Genomic DNA, 20,833 nt, shown 5'->3' with positions numbered 1-20,833 from the left:
TATCCGTTTACACGAAACGTTAACCGTAGTCAACTCAAATAAATTTAAGGCTAAATTTTACTTTTTCATAGATTTTCCACATAAAAAAAAAATTCATGAAAAAATACAGACTGCGCACGCAAATCGAGAAAGACTAAACAGAGCTATTCGAGGTCTAGGAGCCCAGAAATGAAAGATAAAACTATAGATAGATAACCTATTGGGTCATCGTACAAATCGAATTGCGAACACTATTCGATAGGAATTTGCTCATAAAACGTGGAAACCAACACACGTTGGCATGTTTTTAACAAAACTTAAAATCTGTACTATATTTAGTTTGATTTCAATGTTAGAAATACTTGGAATCCGAGAAAAGTAGTAGGTCTTGTACAAAAATAATTTTAATTATTGATCTTTTAAGCCAAGATTCAACTAAAGAATTTGGTGACAAGGAGTAAAATTTATAATTTTAATAACTTGTAAAGTATAAAAATAAAAAATTGAAGAAACATGTAATTTTATCTTTTTTCTCATTTTATTTTGTTGTAAAACTTACTACTAGCAAAAAATTTTGTTTTTAAATAATCCGTTCATCTCAAAAAAGTATGGCAGTGTTAAATCTATGAATGTCAATACAGCATGCTCTTGCTAATATTTCTTAACTTTTGTGAAATAACATTTACATATCTAAAAATATACAACATATCACCATTTTAAAATTAAAAATATTTTAATAGATTGCAGTAAAAAATATTTAACTTCTCAAATAATGCTAGTCTTGTTTATATTGACTTCCCAATCAATAATAATGCTTATGATTTCAAGCAGTGGTGAAGCTACATCGATCCAAGTGATCAATTCAATCCTTTTTACTAGATAATTATACTATATCTTTTTATATTTATATATATTATTTGTTAAACTCCGTTTACATTAAATAAAATTCCAGTATCGTGACATTCAATAAATGTTTTCGATCATAGATTTGACTTTTAAGTATGACATTTTAGTTTTTTTTTCCGTCCCAGTCCTTCTTCAGCCTATTCTAAAATTGTGCAAGTTGCTAGAATCGAAAATAATATGGAAGCTAGTAAAGCAAACATTCAACGACGATAAATCAGACAACAAAAAAGAAATATTCCAAAAGAGACACAAACATTTAACGTGGTTCGGTCAATTGACCTACGTCCACAGGCGGAGATGAGCAATTAACTGTACAAAAAGAGAGTATAAAATATCGAGAGAACAACCTCACGAATAGGCAAACACAAGCGACGCACTAATATTTGTCTCGTAACTCTCCCGAGACAAGACTCTCAAGCCCCATATGGCTACATTGTGGATCCTACTGAATGAGAAGGAAAAATTCTCAATTTATAGAAATGCAAGTATTTTCCTCCAAGAAAAAGGAATAATCAAATATGGGAGATTTATGTTTCTTTCTAAGAATAGGAAAACCCAATTATGATAAAATATATTGCCATTTCCTTCAATAGGAAAATCAAATATGGTAAGAAAATTATGACAACACCTAACACAAGTCACGAACAAAAGGACATATAGAACATGCCTTTGGGAGGGCCTTTGGATCCGATGGTCGAGCTTCGAATACGAATTCGGGCTGAATTCAATAATTTTGATCTAAATCCTATATAAATTTTAAGAAACTTATTTAATAGGTATAATTATCAATTAAGAATTCAATAATTCGAAAGGATTAAAATTCTAAATCTATGCACATCAGATCTCGGTTCCTTCTCTGGGACTAATGACAGTGACAACTTTAAAACATGCCATTTGTTTTCCTACATATCCACAGCAAGAAACTGTAAGAAGATCGTTTCCAAAGATGAAGACTTGTCATTAGTGACGCAGAGGATGATGTTTATGTGTTTATGTAGAGTGTTCCCCAAGTACCAAAGTGAAGTCCTAGTCATAGAGTACTAATTAGATATCTACATTATGTGTATGTGTAGAGTGTCCTCCAAGTAGTACCAGCGTGATGTCATAGTCAATGCACAAATTCTAGATCTATGGAAAGTAGGTGATATTTCACTTTCCAAAGTAAAGATACACATTTCACGTGACAAGATATTTGCCAATGGGACCAACCACCTTTTGGTGGCTTCACTTGCCCAACCGCCTCCAACTTGCTTTGTCTACTCTAACCACAGCCCGAAAGATTTGAATTTTAGAACAACAGCTTCAAGTGCCAATTTTTTAAATTTAATATTTATATATATTTTATAAGTTTTTTAAACATAAATATATTATTTAAATAATAGTTATAGAGTTGAATCAGACTCCTAGCTCGACTTCTAGCTTTGCCCCTGATTATAATGATATAGAAATCATTTATACAATCAAATTATTTTTGAGATAATTATAGATAAAAATCTTTATGATAAATATATACCTAATAAGATGATAACTCATTTATTACCATAGGTTAAACCACACTAATAATATAAGTATTCTTTACATTATAAATGTGTATAAGTTAAGTTTTTGTTACTAAAAAATAATAAATTTGCGACCGTCAAATCAGTCGGAAAACGGTCGAAAATCGTGTTTTTCCGACGAATTTCCGACTGAAAAAGGTCAGTCGAAAAACACGTGGTCGCAAAATATTTGCGACAGAATCGGTCAAAAATTTCCGATAGATTCGGTCGCAAACTGAAAAATACAAGCACATTTGAATTTAAGTCATTTGCGACCGAATTGGTCGATAAATTTGCGAATGATTCAGTCGCTGACAAAAAAAATACAAATTAAAAGTTATGGCCGATTTGAAAAATTAAATTATAAAATTAATTTTTAATTAAATATTCCGACTGAAACAGTCGTACATATTAAGTATTAATTAGTTAAAAAATATCAGAAATTCTCAATTTGCGACCGAACAGTCGCAAAGCTGGGTAATTTCTAGTGAAATTTACGACTGATTCAGACGCAAATTTGGGAATTTTTAAGCAGAATTCTGTTGTATTTTTAATTACACTACCTACTAAATAAAATATCTACCAAACACCTAAAAACTAACCAAACACCTAGTTTAACAATCCAAATCCAATATTTACAACAAAACGAACAATAATATTTATAACAATTCAACCAACTAATCAAACAACATAAATTAAACATGTCTCTAACTTCAACTCTAAAACATTCAAATAGCTAATCCTAGTCAGACTCAGATTCAGACTCCATTGCAGCTTGACTGCCTTTCTTGCTTTTCTTTTTTAACAATTTTGGGATGAAAGCTTGAGTTGCTTGAAATTCTTACGATATTTGATCCACTTTTTGACGCATAGCTTTCATATCTTCTTCGGAAACTGATGCCACAGTGAATAATGTTGCTGGGGGATGACCGGAGATTGCTGTACTCCAATCCCGTAGACTCGACCTTTATTTATTTTCACGAGAAATTTAAAAAAAAAAAAGTTAAAGGAGTAACAAAACAAACAAGAAACTTTTAAACTAATACCAAAATAGATAATTACATAATATTTATACCTTCATTCACGCCACTAGCCGCCTGTGTTCAAATTGCAGTCATATCCTTTGAGGCCGGCTGAGTTCCTTCAGGCTGAGTTTGTCGCCATGCATCAAGGTCAATATGATACTTTTCTTGAAATAAAAATAATACACGTTATATAAATAAAATAAACCAAGAGGGAAAAATAATATAGTGTTGGAGTTGAGATCATACAAATTTCTTTGAAGCACACGCTTCGACCCATCATTCTCTTGTGCCGTCCTCCTCCTTTCTCTTCTTCTTGTGGGTCTCCGCAAAGGCCTCAGCATAAGTCACATCTCCCCCACGTTCCTTTTTTCAAAAATTAAAAAGTAATTAAATATATATATATATATGTTCAATTTGCATACTTGTAAACTAAGAATATTTTATAATGAAATTATCAGTCTCAAACAATGGGCTGCAAAACTAATAGAACCTCCAGTATGCAACGCTCCACCCTTAGTAGAAGCTGTGTTTAACTTTGCTTGTTCACTTTTCTTCTTCCACTCAGGGGTGTTCCACTTCACCAAAAGCTGATTCCAGACATCTTCACGTATCCAATCAGGCCTGGTGCCACCTCTCCTATTAACATGATGTGAATCTGTTATCCGCTTCTATGCTCTCTTCTCAAAGTTCTCATTCACCAAATTTTTAAGTGTAGGCGGCCATACATACAAGTATACTAGCCGGCCATTTTCAGAAGAACATCTAACTAAAAAGAAAAAAATAGCCAATTAATCTAAACGAGCAAATTTTTAACAAGTCACTATATAAATACTATATTGCAAAAATTATTGCTAATTTATCCATACTATATTGCAAATTATATAGCTAATCTATACATAATATATTGCTAAATTAATACAAAACAAAATACCTGAAAAACGACTACTGGATCTGCTGCCGGACCACCACCAGATGGGAGAAGAGCCGCCGAATTCCTGTGCCACAAACGAGTTAAACAACTTGGGAAAAAAATATTAGGAGGGGGGAGGGGAGGGGGGTCAGCTGGACGGGGAAAAGGGTGAGGAGAAGGAGAGTGAGAGAGGGAAATCATGTCAAGGTACCTTATATGGTTAGGTCAGAGAAGAAAATCAAGAAATAGAGCGGGTAGGGGTAGAAGAGGAGAGGGGAGGAGAGGGCAAAAAATAAAAATAGAGAAGAAAGAAGAAAAAAGAAGGGGAAGGGGGGGGGGGGAGGGAGGGGCTATATTAAAAGTAGATTTGCGACCGAATTGGTCGCAATTTGAGATTTGAAAATTTCAAATAGCGACTGATTCAGTCGCAAATCCGTTGACCAGCCAGACCTCGTTTTTCTTGCAAATTCCCACCAAGTTGGTCGAAACATCTATATTTTTTTTCTGCGACTGATTTAGTCGGTAACGCTAAAAAATATTTTGCGGTATTTTTCGCGTAATTGAGCGACATAAAGAGACGCAATTTGGAGCCATAAATTAAAAGAAAAATTAACATGTATTTTTAATAAAGTTTTCGGCCGAATTAGTCAGAAATTAAGACTGCATTAAATCGGTAGAAATTATTCAAGTCGCAAATTTGTTATTTTTTAATAGTGTTTATTAACATAGAATAGACAACTCTGACTATAAACAACAAAAAGTCCTTGGATAAAGCATGTCTTAATTAGGCAAGAAGAAAATGAAAGCACAAATAGTGATCACGAGAAAGAGAGAGATCACTCACTACATGCATACTCCCTTTATTCTTTGCCCACTTCCACTGCTCGAAAATGAAACGTAATTAGGTCTGAGTGTAAAGAATTGGACCATCTATCATCTCATTCATTCTTTTTTCCAGCGGCGGATGTAATATGGACAAATTAAGCGAGTCTGCCGAATTCTCTGGTTCCGGCTCGAATCGCAAATAAATACGTGCGTGAAAAATAAGCGTAGATAAAATTAGATATATGTATCAACCCTTTCAAATCAGGATTTATGTCATCTAAAGTTTGAATTTGCGACTGCTTGTATTATGGTTATAAATTATAATCATCTTAATCGGGTGAAATTTTGATTAGAATAATTTTTGTGCATAATATTCTTAAACTTCACTTTTGCACAGTCGATAATATGTCATGAATTGTGTCTGCAGAACAAGAAAGAAAAAAAAAAGTGAGAAAATACAACTTCGTATTTGGTTTTTGAATTCCGTATCAGCACACAAGTTCGAGTTGCTATGAACCTCAAACAGTGAATATGTAGGACAATCGTGGGCGGAGCCACAATCCGTTCTACGGGTTCGGCTGATCTCGATAGTGTTTGCTCAAACAATATATTTGATATTTGAATTCATGAAATATGTATAAATATTAAATCTAAAATCCAATCATCAACATTTAAAATTCAAAAAATTCAGAACTCACAAGGTTGAAATCCTGATTCTGCCTCTGTTAACAAATAACTTAAAGTTTGAATACGACATACGTGACCGAGTGAAGGATAAAATTATAATCAGAATTCCAGAATAGATATTACTCCTTTGTCTCCTATTAAACGGGAAAAATGAAAAATAAAACAAAAATAATAAGTGAAAATAATTACTTGAAAAAGCTTTCTCTTTCTTTTTCTGAATAAAGTACTTATAGCAGAACCTTGATTAATTTCATCTTTTTTCAGTTAGACATGATTTTTTATTTATTTAAATATTTAATGAATTTATTAATATAAATTTTTGAAGTCGTAATTCGGTTTACGCCATATTTAATGTGCGTAAATGGTTACACCAATATCCCCGTTGTCAGTCCAACGTATCTGGAGATATAAACAAAGAATGAAAAGTACAAAAAAAGCTACAATCTTCGGAAGATATCTTCCTCTTACATGGGACCCGATCACCCTTGTGAAAAGCGATAAGATTCTTGTGCCAAATAACCACTCTGTTCTTTCCACAACCACTCCTTTGCCTAAATAACAAATACTACTACTTTCTAATCTTCCAAGAAACTCCTACACCAAATTGTATCTGTTTACAACTAAATATAATCATATCATATCCCATAAAAAAAAGAAAAGAAAAAAAGACCAACAGACATGACTGAACTGAAAGAGGATCAAGAAGATCAGAATCGGCAGCCACAAAGGCGGCTCTGTGATTTTTGTAGTGAAAATACTGCACTTTTGTACTGTAGAGCAGATTGTGCTAAGCTCTGTTTTAGCTGTGACCGTGAAGTTCATTCCACTAATCAGCTTTTCACTAAGCATACACGTTGGTTACTCTGTGATTCTTGTGATTCATCCCCAGCTTCTATATTGTGTTGTACGGACAGTTGTGTTTTCTGTCACAACTGTGATTGGGAATCTCATAATCTGTCTCTTTCACCTGCTCATGAAAGGAGGCCACTTGAAGGTTTTGCTGGGTGTCCTTCTGTATCTGAATTGTTGTCAATTCTTGGATTTGAAGATTTGGGGAAGAAGGCTCTTTTGTATGGTGACTCTGTTACTTCAGATGGAGGAGGATATGGTTTCTCAGATTGGCTTGTTTGGGATACTCCTTCTGTTGTTAGTCTTGATGATCTGATTGCTCCTAATGATTCTGGACATAATTTTCAAGCTATTGGGCTTCCTCCTCTGCCTAAGGTTCTTACTTTTCACATACCCTTTTAGCTCCTTATGTTGTACAAAGTTTAACTTTTTCTTGGCTGATGAACCATTTGGTGTCTACAAATAGGTTACTGTATAAGTAATTATCCATAAAAACTGGAATAGTAACCTAGACAATAAGGAGCGTAGATTAAAATATAGTCATAGTGTAAAAATAATTAATATTGATAGTGTATATAAGTTAAAAATCCTAACTAATAGTTGGATTGACTAAATACCTAATTATTTTTCTTATAACGGTGATGTTCGGGTTATTTTGAGTACAACTTGACTATTCCACCTCAAAACTAGTATTTTTTTATGCTAATAAAATAAATACCCTCTTTCGCTAGGTAGTAGTAAGTAAATGGATAGAGAAAAACTGCTACAATAATTTTTTTTTTGGAAAACTAATTCAAAGTTATAGTAAAAAACCAAAATTATTTAGGATGCGGTATTTGTTAGTTTATTTAGTTTCAGTTTTTAATTAAAATAGGTTTCATACTATTATAGACAGGGGTATTGCTAAGTTTATTTTATTTGCGAAGAGAATTAAATAATTGTAAAGATCATTCAGAATTTTTTTAATAAAATATTTTCCTTTATTTATTTATTTGTTTTCGAAATCAGAACCGAAATGCTGCATGTGGGAAACACAAGGAAGAAATACTTAGTCAGCTTCGTGAACTATCAAAGTTGGAACCAAATTCTAGTGATGATCAAGATGATATTGTACCATTTCAGTTCATGGAACCTGCCCAAAATCGTCATTTGGGATTTAAAGGTTCAGGATTTATGCAGAATTCAGAGCACGCTGTAGTTCCTTCAGCCGAGGTAAACCTTGTTTTACCTAACCACAATATCTTTTTCTTTCATTCGATTCTATGTTGTTCCTGTTACTTGGCATAGTTCAAACGTAAGATAAGTTTATTATTTATACCAAAAATTGTATATGCAAGTTGGCTGTTAAGTTTCTTATTTTGCTAATCACATTTATGATTTACCTAAAGAAAAATCATAACTTTTTTTTTTTTTTTTTTGTAATGTGATCTCAACATTGCTCAGAGGAAAATGAAAAATATTTCACTTGTTGCCAAAAGTACTAAAAATCAAAGCACTGCTAGTGTGTCTCTCTTCTTCCTATGTTTCTCCTTATGTTTAATCTTTTAGCCAATAGGTGTATTTCTTCTTGTTGTATGGCTCAGTCCTTAATGACAAACCATAAATGAGAAAATGATATCTCGTGACCTCTTACCATTTGAATGGAAGAAAATGATCTTTTCAGATCTCTTCTCTTGTAAAAAAGACATAAACTAAAAACAAGTTTGTAAAGGACTACAAAAATCAATTCTCCTGACTAACCATAGTGTGGCAAGTTTTGCTACCATTAGATTATCCATTGTTTCATGTCTGTTTAAGCTTGATGGAGCTGATTTTTGTCTTGGGTTATATGAAGTTTCTGCAACTGTATTTTTTCCAAGCAGTACTCCATGAGCAATTTTGAGATATAAGTAGTATGTTTCTCCACCTATTTCTAGGCAATGAAAAGCACACTGCATTGATCTGTAGTTGTTAAGTAACTTCTCCTTACGCCACCCTAGGACTAGTTAAAACTCCACTTGCAAACTTTTACTTAGTTTTCCACCTAATTTCCTGAAAGTGTTATGCTTATTAACATGTATAAATATTTTTGTATATCTGGAATGGGGCACTCTTAAGTACTATGCTGCTTTAGAACCAACTGATGTTGGATCTGTCCTGTAAACAGTAAAGATTATAGTCAGTGTATATCTTTGTGGACACAATTAGCTGCACTCATCTTTGACATAGTTTTCTATCCTCGTAAAAAGAAAATGATCTCAAAGTTACAAAGAGGAATTGGAATGGTTGCCGTGGTGAACATCACTAATCTTGGTCCTTGCCTGCAGGGAAGTGCCTTTAATTGGTGCAGTGATACTGGCGAATTCACAGATCAAGGTTTTTCTTCTTCTTTAGCAGATTGCTTCATTGAGACAAAGTGTTTACTTCCCGACAGAGATTCAGATGTTGGTGATGCTTCTGGTGGAGCAAATGAAGAACAATCTCATAATCCTCCCATTGCTGAAACATTCCAAATGGTACCTAAAATTGCTCATCGTGAGTTAAACAGCCAAGAAAGAGTAACTGCTGTCTCACGGTACAAGGAGAAAAAGAAAACAAGGAGGTATAGACACTCGCTTTTTCATTCTGTGTTTAGTCCTTTCAAGTTTCAAGTCTGTGATGTATCAGTGTATAGGCCTCCTGTGATGTTCAAGTCTAAATATTCTAAATTGCTTATTGCTATCTTTTATATGTTTTGAATCTTAGGTGTTAGCTTACTGGGTAAGGGTTACTTGCACCTGATATGTTTTTACAGCTATTTAAACTGTTACAGTTCCGGTTCAACAAATAGGCAAGACACTTACATACCTGAAAAATATAATCTGTTTGTGGTTGTTTTCTCTTCATGTAACACTGTTGGCACCTCTCGATCATCGAATGACTATAGCTCCTTTCCAAATTGTGGTACTATACTTTCAAAGGACAAATTTGTTTTACTAATCCAACTAATACCGATCCAAATCACATAGCCCATTTAGCTGTCTTCTTATGCCTTCTTCATATCAACTGTTAGAGCACATCCACGCACGCTTTCTTTATGACAATTTAAAACCTTATCTTGCATCCGAAGTATGATTTACCTATACAATCCTGTTGTTCAAAAAGTCAAAATAGGAGACGCTTTATCCAGGGCTTTTAAGACATTATGGACCAGTTATTGTTCATTCTGTCTTGATTGGTGTTGTCTTTTTATTAGCTATCATGTTTTTTGAATGAGATGTTTTCATCAGATATGAGAAGCACATTAGGTATGTGTCAAGGAAGGTTCGGGCAGAAAGTAGGACAAGAATCAAGGGGCGTTTTGCCAAGATGGACATGCATCAGTAATAATGTCAAAGGTTCTTTTTTCCAAGTAAGGTTGCGGAAGCAAACAATCCAGGACATTCTGCTGGATTATTGGTATGCCGTAATGAAGGTTTTGTTAGTTTGTGTCATGTGCATTGTTCAAATCCTTTATCAGCTCTCCTCTTCTATAGAGGCAATAGGGAATCCTTTCTTTCAGCATGTACCTCTAGTAATTTGTAAAGATAAAAGTTGATAAATCATGTAGCTGTTTTTTCTATAGCTTTCTGTGGTATGTAGGCTTTTACTGTTCAGCTCATACCTCATTGAAGTATCTAATCAAATAATTAGTTCACATTTATGTTTTAAACAGCTGGTTCATATATTTTTTGGGTTTTTTCTTTTGTTAGCTCCATTTAAACAATTAGAGTGGATTGTACTGGCCTCTTTTTCGCATGATGAGTAGAAACTCGCGATTGTTTTTTTCCAATTCTAGTCATTTACTTTGTAGATGTGATGGAATTTCAATTATATATATAGACTCTTGAGGCAGGTTGATAAAAAGTTCTGCTGGTTTATGTACTTCTTTGCACCAACATCAACCTCTTCACTACCTCCTCTTTCCATTTCACAACTCATAAAGACTTATCTTTCTTGTTTTTGTTAAGTAAATGGACTTTGAGCTGAACTCGACTCTTAACACAATAAAGACTGAATGTTAACTTTCATATTATGTTAAGAAAATGGATGTTATAGGATATATAATGAGACGACAACCCATATGATGTGGTTCTCGTATTAATGTGGGACAGTTATTTCTGTTCTTGCCCTGCAACCGTGCCATGTTGAGCGTATCATTTCCGCATGCATATCTTTATGGGCTTGAAGATTTGTTGCTCCCCATTAATTTGACTTATTAATTCCCTTAGTTGTATTTTTGGTTATTGCTATTCAATAGCAGGAAGTCTAGCTTCAGATCCATCTCTCCAGGATATGAACAAGATATGATGTTAGGTGAACTGATAATGCTAGAAAGAATTTCAACCTATTTTAATAAGGGATACGAGTACTGAGTACATGACATAATAATCAACTTACATTATTCAGAAGGATGAGAATTGCTTCAACACCATGATCACTAACTTATAAAGATAGGATTTAAGTTAGATTTTTAATTTTCTGGTATCGAAGTAATTTAAGTTATTTTAGTGCTCTTAATTAAGAAGAGGAACCTTGGAGCAATGGTAAAATTGTCTTCGTGTGACCTATAGCGAGCCGTGGAAATAGCCAATAATGTTCGCATCAGATTAAGCTGTCTACATTATAACCCTTGGAGGGGGTGCGGTCCTTCTGCGTAAATGCGGGATGTTTTGTGCACCGGACTGCACCTTGTAGTGCTCTTGATTAAGAATATCGAATGTCTATTTTGAGGGGTAATCAAAAACATTAAAAGACTAATATGAACCGAAGATAGTACATACATAGTTGGAATTAAAGTCCGTGGGTGCAGACTCAGATTGATCAAAAGCCAAGTGCATTGCCTTATTAGGTAGGGGTTTGCCGACGTTGATGACATTATTTGTGAAATTCTGTTTGGCCATTAACTAATGATAGGTGTAATAGTGTAGTTCATTAGATCAGCTAGTGAGCTTTTACAAATTGCAATGTACTTGCTATGTAGCCTACAAATATATATTATTGCTGATAAATAACACATAAATAGATCGACCACGAGTACAAGCTGCTGCTGTTATGAACAAATTCGAGGGCCATCATGCATATATATAGCTCTTTTGGACTTATAAATGCAACACCCTTTTATCTTTCGGCATAAAAACTTTACTGCTTTAATAATTTAGCGAAGCTGTTCTGTGAAGATTCAAAGGGAGGAGCAACACAAGGCAAAGAAAGAAGAATGAACCGAGCATAGACATAACAAGAGCAGCTCCCCCTTGGATGCAATATCTCTTGAAAGCGTAACAAACCTTGTGCCAATGCGTATGAGAGTTGCCATTCAGAGCAATGACTCCAATTGCAGCTGAAGCCCCGTTGGCCGAGAAGAGCAGCGCCACCATTGTGAGGTCTAGAGCACTGACAAGCATAGAAGAGCATGTCCAATTTCTTCTACTTCCACCCATATTTAGAGCTGGAAACGCCATAGACGTTGCTGCATAGGCACATGCTATTGCATTCACTACCACAAAGTACCTGTCATTAATCCACAAAATTTTTAACTTTTATACACTGATTGACAGTGTAAATAATTTTTACGGGTAGTTTAACTTTTATCCAACTGATTAAAAGCTCTAGGGAAGAACCCTTGCTCACCAAATACGATAATATATGGCTATATAAAGTTTACAACATAGATATCAAAAGGAAGATTATTACATGAAAAATTACTTTAAGAAGGATGTCCCCTTGCGTTAGATAGAGTTGATTTCTTCCTAGCAAAGAATGACAACTCATCCAATTGTCTTCTCTATATATACTGGATTGATTGAATACAACATAAGTGTTAACCTGATCAAAAGCACTTATCGGTTTCTACAATGACACAATAGTTATATACTAGTGTTTTCTTTCTGATAATGCCATAGCGAGGAAATCGAGAAATTTTAGAAGTTGAACCTGCTCATTATAAGTGAAATTAGTAATCTAAAAATAACAATTATTTATGTAGTGAGTATACATAATAAGTTGAACTCATATTGCAGATGACTTTGTATAGTATTATATGCTAGAATAATTAATGCGCTTACACAGTGGAAGACATATAATTCCATTTGGCAGTTAGAGTAAGGTGCAAAGGAGGTAAGCCGTCTACGAGAGTTATGGGAACATCCTGAGTATCTTTGTTGGTGCCAGCCACAATAGCCGCTACTAGAGTGAAAATTAGCCCCATCATTCTTAAAACCATTTCATAGCTTCTACAACTATTTTTTGGCTCAGAACCTGTATTATTTAACTCCAGTGTCTTCATTTTCTTGATCTCCTCGGTGCACCCATCAAGTTCTCCTCCATTTGTATTCATCATATATATATATATATATATAATGTTGCAATTCTGAATTCTTGATAATAAAGACTGAGGGACAGCGTTCAGTATATATATAGGAGGAAAGTAGATATATAACAAATATATCATGGAGCAGCTAGCGACAGGTGGTTGCGTGCAGATACTGTAAGTTAATAGAAGATTAAATAGAGATCTGTAGCAGTAGTGCACCAGAGAAATGAATTATGATAGGGTAAATGAGGTAGTTGTCTACTTACCCTGTTGCGTCGGTTGTCGGGTAGTGCTGTTGCATTCAATTCAATCAACTATAAGTTTTATTCTCAAACTATAGTTGATTGTAGTGTGGATGATAAGGAGAAGAGAGAGCAAGTGGTGCATTATTATTAATAATCTTCAGACTGTTTAAATTGTAAATAAGCTCATATATATATATGACTGCTGAAAGTGTACCTTTTCAGAGAGTTTTGTATGTTCTACATGATATACCCTATTAGAACTTCTTTCTCTTCTCAGTGCTCTGAAATTTCAAGTCGTATTCTTGCGGAAGGAATTTTGTCACGATTCTGGAAAACTAATTCCTTAAGGACAACTATGCTAATATAGTGCATGCTTAATTAATTAGATCAGAGCACGGCCGAATGCATATTCATCACTATGAGAATTCCCTGTAACTTGAGTATTTTGACACGAATAAATTCTCTTTATCTTTATTCAGATTTTGGGACAGGTATACATTTCTTGATGGAGTGGCCAGGCTTTGCATTCAATGAAACATCAATTATTAGGATACATCAAAGACAAAATTAACAAGGAAAATAATGCACGTTATCTTGTGCTGGTTGCTCAATGCATTAAATTCTCCATACACGACCAGCTAGCTCAAGTTGTTTATCGAGATATTAATGGATGCATGCCTTATTGTACAAACAGGAAAACTCCATCTGGATGCCTTTGGAATTCTTGTCTTCCTTTGCAACATCTGGGCTGGTTGCCTGTAATTTCGTTATATATGTACTGTATTAACAACAATAAAAGAGTTTTTTTCAGTACCAAATCAATTAATGAAAAAAATAATAAACTGAAACTAACTAACCATTCATGCAATTAGGGTTGGCTATTTGAATGGTACTTTTAAGCCTGCACCTAATGTGAACTTCAGCTACTATTTCTAGAAAGTAACCAGTGAGTGATCAGTGCGTCAATCATGCTAAGACATTTCTAACTAACATCTTCTCATAATACTGCAATTTTAAGGATCTTTTCTGGGAGAAATTTAAAAATAGCCAGATTTACCACTGGTCGTTGAAAAATAGCCAAGTTTCAAAAGTCATCGAAATTAAGCCACTTTAAATCTGAGCGAAAACACTGTTCAAAATCCGGAAAAATACGCCCGCAAATTTTACGGGAGTTCCAGCAAGTATAATTGTGCAGTATAATATACTGGAGTTTGGAGCACTGGTGCTCCAGTCTCCCGCAAATTTTACAGGAGTCAGCAAAGTATACCGGTCCAGCATAATATGCTGGAGTTCGTACACAAATGCACCAGAACTCCCGTATATTATACTGGACCGGTCCCTGTTGCAGCAAAATAGTGGCTATTTTTCATTGACTTGATAAACGCTGGCTATTTTTCATTGACCAGTGTGAAAACTGGCTATACCATGATATTTTAACATCTTTTCTTCTTCTTTGGTACGGGGCGGCCCGACAAATTTTGTGGCCTAAAGCCAAACTTTACGAGGGCCCTTAACTTTTTAAATTTTTATTATTATTTATTTGAAGTCTATTTTTTAGCTTTTCTTAGATACAAAGTTATTAATAATTTTCTTATAATCAATAACTCCTAATAAGTATTTCTCAATTGCCAATATAGCTAATCCATTTAACCTTTCTTGTGACATTGTTATTCTTAGATAAGATTTTATCAATTTAGTTTTGAAAACTTCTTTCCGCTGAAGCAACGGTAATATGAGTTATAACATTATTCCATAAGCAATTTAGGCATTTGAAAAAAATTATATCTTTTTATTTGATTAAGTGTATCAATTAATCTATTATCTTCTAATTGTACTATTTTTCTTAATACTTTTAATTCAGAAAATAAATTTAAACCATCAATATCGAATTGATTATTATGCTTTAACGGACATTCAAGATTAAGGCAATATTTTTTCTAAAATTTCCAACATCTAGTGATCTTAGTTTTTACTACCAAATAGAAAACCAAAAATATTTTCATATGCTTTGAATGGTTCAAAATCTAGTTTGAAGGAAAAAAATAGCCTTGTCTATATATATAAAAGCAATCAACTCTAAAGGACTCTTCGAAAGATTTTGAGATTTCATTATCAACACTCGCATCAAATTGTTACTTCTTATATATCAAACGTTTCTTACGTAATTTAGGTTCGATATCTATTTCAAGTGCAATTTCCTTGGTAGAAATCATAGCAGTTGCAAATCCTTTTTCTTTATATTTGTTAGAGAAAAAAATCAAACCTTTTCACTTTACAGAACTCTTTTTTAAACTTATACATAGTCTAAAGGGGGTTTGACACAGTCACCCACAAAACAAAACTATTTACCCTTGTCTACCCATTTGTTTTTCTACCTATAAACTAATTACATTTCCTACCCATAGTAGTTTTTGTGGGGAATTTTTTCTTTATTCTCCAATTCTTTTTAATTTCTATGCTTCTTTTCTTTTCTCCTTTTCTTTTTCTCATTTTCTTCTTAATTTTTTATTTTTTCCTTTTTTAAATTTTCATTTAACTTCTTTTTTTTATATTCTTTTTCTCTTCACAATCTAATTTCATTTACCGTTTTTACTATTTTTTATTATTCTTTTTTTATACTATTACTAAAGAAAAATCAAATGTGTGCCAATTAAATGTAGCTAATACAATCCAAAAATATTAACTAACATATGATACCGGTATAGTATATAGATATACCAACAGGGTATACAATTGTATGCAAAGAGTTAAAAAAATTTAATTCAATTATTAAACTGAAATAATATCAGTTGTCAATAAAAATTTCAAAAAATTCTAAAAGGATCTAATTGTAAGAGTATACCGCTACATTATATAGCATACTATAATATATTTTTTTTGCATTTTAAATTGCCCCTCGCGTAGGGTAGAAGCTTAAAGAAAATTAAAATTGAAAAGGCAATTGAATTTACGGGTAATAAGTATACTATTATAGTATATTGTATACTATTACAGTATATTGCATATTATTACAGTATACTACAACAATATATTGTATACTATAATAGTATACTGTTGTAGTATAACTATATACTCCTATAGTATATTGTATACTGTAGCAGTATACTGTTAGGTAACTGTGTTCTTCTTCGATTATTACAATATACTGTTGTAGTATATTATATACTATAACAGTATACTATTGTAGTATAGCTATATACTTCTACAACATATTGTATACCATAGTAGTATATTGTTGGATAACTGTGTTCTTTTTTGATTTTCAGCTAAAATTTCTATCTCGATCACTTCAAATCAGCTCCAATTGTGATCAAATTTCAGTATGAATTTCCAAAAGGTACTATAAGCAATATTTAATAGCAACAGAATCATAATTAAATTTTTTCAGGAAATGACTCGAACTAGAATAATTACCGACGAGAAAATATAAAATTTGTAGGGAGGGAGAGAGCATTTTGTGGCGATGAAAGGTATTCAATAGGCGATGATTTCATTCAGCAAGAGAAAACTATACTACATGCGTGTAGTGAGTTAATTGAATCATAATTTATAGATATTGAGCAAATATATTTTTTTGTATACACAAAATCATCACATAACTAAAAAAAACTGCTACTCCTTGCTCCCATTAATTATCAATATTTTACTTTGTGAATATTATAAAAATATAGCCTATCAGATAAACAATTTTACTTATGAAAATAGAAGCAAGAACAAAGAGAGGAAATCGATGAAGATAGAAATAAAATATTTCTTACTTTGAATTGAAGGAAGAAAGGTCCCGTATAGGTTAGGTATAGATTTGTTGCCCCTGAAGCCTTTAAAGACTTTCTTAATGGATGGAGGACGGGTAATAATTTTATATGGAGTAGGTATGTATAGTAATTATTATCCAATTGGGTATAACCGGGTAATTAGTTTTAGTTTAATAGGTAGACTCCATAAATTCCTCTTTAGGGTCATGTATATGAATTAAAGAGAAAAATAATGACATCTTAACTTTTATTGTAATTATTTTTGTCTCGTACTTCTTTATTTTTCGTTATAGTTTTTAGTTTTGAAAATCAAAGTATTTGACATTGACGTAGTTTTTATGTTTAAGTTTTATACCTTTAGAGAGCAATGATTTGTGTTATTTCAACTGAAATTAGTGTAACAATATTAATTTTCAGCATTACCTTTAGACAAAACTCGCGCCTGGGGCAATGGAACAAAGTGGTTCAACGCCCTTTGTAATCGAGAATTTGTGTGGTTTAAAACTTCAAGAATAAGTTGGTCATCATATGAAGAAAGAAACTTAGAATTTGATTGTTTTTAGACTTCCTCATAAATTCATATTAGGCAAAAGGATCAATACATTATTTGTGATATCGAGCATTCTGTTACTCGAATTCAATGTTATATCAATACGTTGGATACTTTCATTTTAATGTAAGTATTTCACATTAATTCCTTAATAGTTACTTTGTAACTTACATGTGGTTTCTCTTAATACTTTTTACAGACGTAGAACTTAATTTGCATATCGATAAAAGCAAAGAGTCCATCATTAGTGGGAGGAAAAAATAGGCTCGAAATAATAGTTACAGATGAAACGTAAGTAAAAATTAGTTAAGCTATTTAATATTAATGTTAAGTAACTACCACAGATAAAATATTTACTTATTTCTTGCAACTAATGCATATTTCAATTGTAAAATTTAGGCATGATCGTAAAACTGTAACCATGTTGGGTGAGCTAGCTGAAAAAGTAATCTTGGTTAGCACAATATGTCGATCAGTTAAATGAGATATTGATTGCCAAGTTCCCTAATGAAAATAAAATGTATCTTAATTTTATCTTCGCTAAAGATGATACCAACAACTATGAGGAAGAATGTTTAAATACTTAGCAACAAATAGCCCTTCACCATAGAAGTTTCTTGTCATAGAATAATGACTTAATAATCGGATGGGTAAAGTGACACCTTCTTGACATAATAATGCAAAAAATATGGCAACTTCTTGACATAATAACGCGAAAAATATCTTTTATATGAAGTTGTAGGAAGAAATTTCGTTTCAACTTATCTTAATTGTAGCGGGAGATATACGTGCAACGCACGTACATAAAAACTAGTATTATATTAAAAACATGAACCCCTAAACTAAAAAGTTAAATTACTTTTTTACCCCTAAAATCTGATTATCCTACTTACTACACCCTCCGTTCCAATTTATGCGAACCTGTTTGACTTGACACCGAGTTTAAGAAAAAATAAAGACTTTGAGAATTTGTGGTCATAAATAGGTCAAAAAGGGGTCCAGAGTATTTGTGTGGCTATAAATGCTTTTCATTAAAGGTAGAGTTGGAAGTTTAAGCTAAATTGTTTCCAAATTTAGAAAGGGATCATTCTTTTTGGAATAGACCGAAAAGGATTTAAGTTCTAATAATTAGAACAGAGGAAGTATAAGTTTAAAACACCGATACACTTGGCAACAAACACACGGTCTCATATGAAGGGACGCATCCTTGAACAACTTCCGTTACTCATTGATATGAAGGGATGTATCCCTTAAGAAAATGCTGAATCTAAATATGAGATTTATTCCTCCAATAAAAATTGAGAAGATCATTGTAATAATATAAAACAATTACTATAACATAAATACGTTTGAACGGTTCTTTGACTTATTTCCACTTCAACATGGATTGGCGAGAGGAATAACTTCCATGCATTGCACACCTGACTGTTGGTGGATTTTCTTATTTGAGGGAATAATTCTCATACCTATATATCTAGGTCATCAAACTAAAGTGAAAAAGGTACCCACAAGACTCATGTCTTCCTTTTAATTTTTATTCCTAAAATCCAAATTTACTTAAGTATCTGCACAGCATCATATGTTCACTTCTTTTGCCTTTTTTTTTAAAAAAAAATAAATAAATTATTATCACTTATTGATACTGTTTTGGCCTTCACATTTGGTTCAATTCTGGTTAAGACTCTGCGTGATTATTTTCGTTCGATTTCAAATAGATAAATTTTCTATCTTTATATTTTATTATTACTTGTCTTGTTTTCTTCTTCTTTGTTTAGAAGAAAGTGAATTAAATTTGTGAAGATATTCCTTTTGTTTCACTTTTCTTACTGATTCTTAATATCCTCTTGCCGTCTAACTTCACATGGTCTATGATTATTAGTCATGTCCTTCTAAAGTGGTATTTGTTTAAGAGAAATCATATATATAATGAAGATGGTTTTCAAGATTTTAATTTCTACCTTGGTGTAAAAAACGGCCAGCTATATATCATGTATATATAGCTACGATTTTTAGGTTAAAACCCTTTTCCAAAACCTATTAGGTTTTCTTCTTCCACTAAGGAAATGTTTCCTTTATTTCCTATTATTTAGGCACAGTAGGGACCACAGAATTTAATTAACAAGGCTTCCTATTATGGAATTAATTTCGAAATTTGAAATTAATTTCTTCCATAATAAATTACGAATTATTCCACTAAAAATTCTTAATTGCACTCCTTAGTTCAATTTCGAAATTCTTCCATAAACCTTATTTAACTCACCATGTTAAGATTCAGATACTAGCCAATCAAATTAAATTACTGATAATTTAATTTATTGATTACTTCCTTTAAACTTTCACTTAACTTATTTCATGTGTTGGATACAAAATCCACCGGCCGGGTTTACACATGAAAACTTATGAGCTTTCATAAAGGAGTATCATCAATCTCAAAAACCGAGATATGAATTCTATCAACTAATTATTGCTTCGCCAATGTATATCATTATTGTCCAACTTACCAGGCTTATTGACCCACGAAAGAATCTCGCCTTTTAATAAATCAAAACAATAAATAATATACATAACTAATAATAATTATATCAAGATTAAGAGTATAAGTACATTGAATGGACTAGAGAAATTATTTTATTAAGTCAGTATAAAATACCTATCTCTACTTGATCCGTTCAATACATACAAAATGTATGTCACGACCCGGAATTCCCACCCTCGGGAGTCGTGATGCCGCCTACTAGTGGGAGCTAGACAAGCCAAACCTTAGTTACCTTTTTCATTAACGCATTACCTCTTTTAACAAATATCAGCAATCGCATGCACGATGGAATTTAATAATTAAGCGGAAGTCTTAAATTAAAGAAACTGAATAAAAATGCGGAAGTACAACATAAGCCTCTACCCAAGAACTGGTGTCACAGTGTCACAGACTATCTAAGATCTACTACATACAAGGTCTGAAGAAAAATACAATAAACTGTCTCTGAACAAAAGATAATGAAACAGTGAATGAAGATAGAGGGAGACGCCAGGGCCCGCGAACGCCTGCAGGTCTACCTTGGGTCTCCGGGTGGACTGAAGGAAGCCCTCCAGCTACTGATGCTGTCCAATACCTGGATCTGTGCAAAAGAGCACAGAGTGTAGTATCAGCACAACCGACCCCATGTGCTGGTAAGTGCCTAGCCTAACCTCGGCGAAGTAGTGACGAGGCTAAGACCAGACTACCAGATAAACCTGTGCAGTTCAACTATATATAT

The 20,833-nt window shown here is 33.0% G+C and overlaps 2 protein-coding genes and 1 long non-coding RNA gene across 3 annotated transcripts; 1 reads left to right on the top strand and 2 right to left on the bottom strand.

Moving 5' to 3' along the window:
* Nucleotides 1–3,700: 3,700 nt before the first annotated feature.
* Nucleotides 3,701–4,637, bottom strand: LOC109221020. Its single transcript, XR_002067186.1, has 4 exons — nucleotides 4,570–4,637; nucleotides 4,380–4,443; nucleotides 3,939–4,084; nucleotides 3,701–3,811 (listed from the first exon to the last, which is right to left on the bottom strand). It is a non-coding gene; the product is annotated as an uncharacterized LOC109221020 (long non-coding RNA).
* Nucleotides 4,638–6,299: 1,662 nt separating this feature from the next.
* On the top strand, nucleotides 6,300–10,475 carry LOC109221021 (zinc finger protein CONSTANS-LIKE 13). Its single transcript, XM_019385486.1, has 4 exons — nucleotides 6,300–7,094; nucleotides 7,728–7,931; nucleotides 9,026–9,300; nucleotides 9,968–10,475. Exons 1-4 carry the CDS (start codon nucleotides 6,549–6,551, stop codon nucleotides 10,062–10,064), a joined length of 1,122 nt encoding a protein of 373 aa, XP_019241031.1. The 5' UTR covers nucleotides 6,300–6,548; the 3' UTR covers nucleotides 10,065–10,475.
* A 1,211-nt stretch (nucleotides 10,476–11,686) lies between these two features.
* Nucleotides 11,687–13,096, bottom strand: LOC109221018 (CASP-like protein 1E2). The gene is made up of 2 exons (XM_019385485.1): nucleotides 12,782–13,096; nucleotides 11,687–12,227 (listed from the first exon to the last, which is right to left on the bottom strand). The coding sequence occupies exons 1-2, from the start codon at nucleotides 13,054–13,056 to the stop codon at nucleotides 11,867–11,869; spliced, it is 636 nt and encodes a 211-aa protein (XP_019241030.1). The 5' UTR covers nucleotides 13,057–13,096; the 3' UTR covers nucleotides 11,687–11,866.
* Between the last annotated feature and the right edge of the window lie 7,737 nt (nucleotides 13,097–20,833).

The sequence above is a fragment of the Nicotiana attenuata genome, unplaced genomic scaffold (genome assembly GCF_001879085.1).
Source record: "Nicotiana attenuata strain UT unplaced genomic scaffold, NIATTr2, whole genome shotgun sequence".
Classification (NCBI taxonomy): domain Eukaryota; kingdom Viridiplantae; phylum Streptophyta; class Magnoliopsida; order Solanales; family Solanaceae; genus Nicotiana; species Nicotiana attenuata.
The sequence above is the reverse complement of the archived record's forward strand: the minus strand, read 5'-3'. Positions and strand labels throughout refer to the sequence as shown.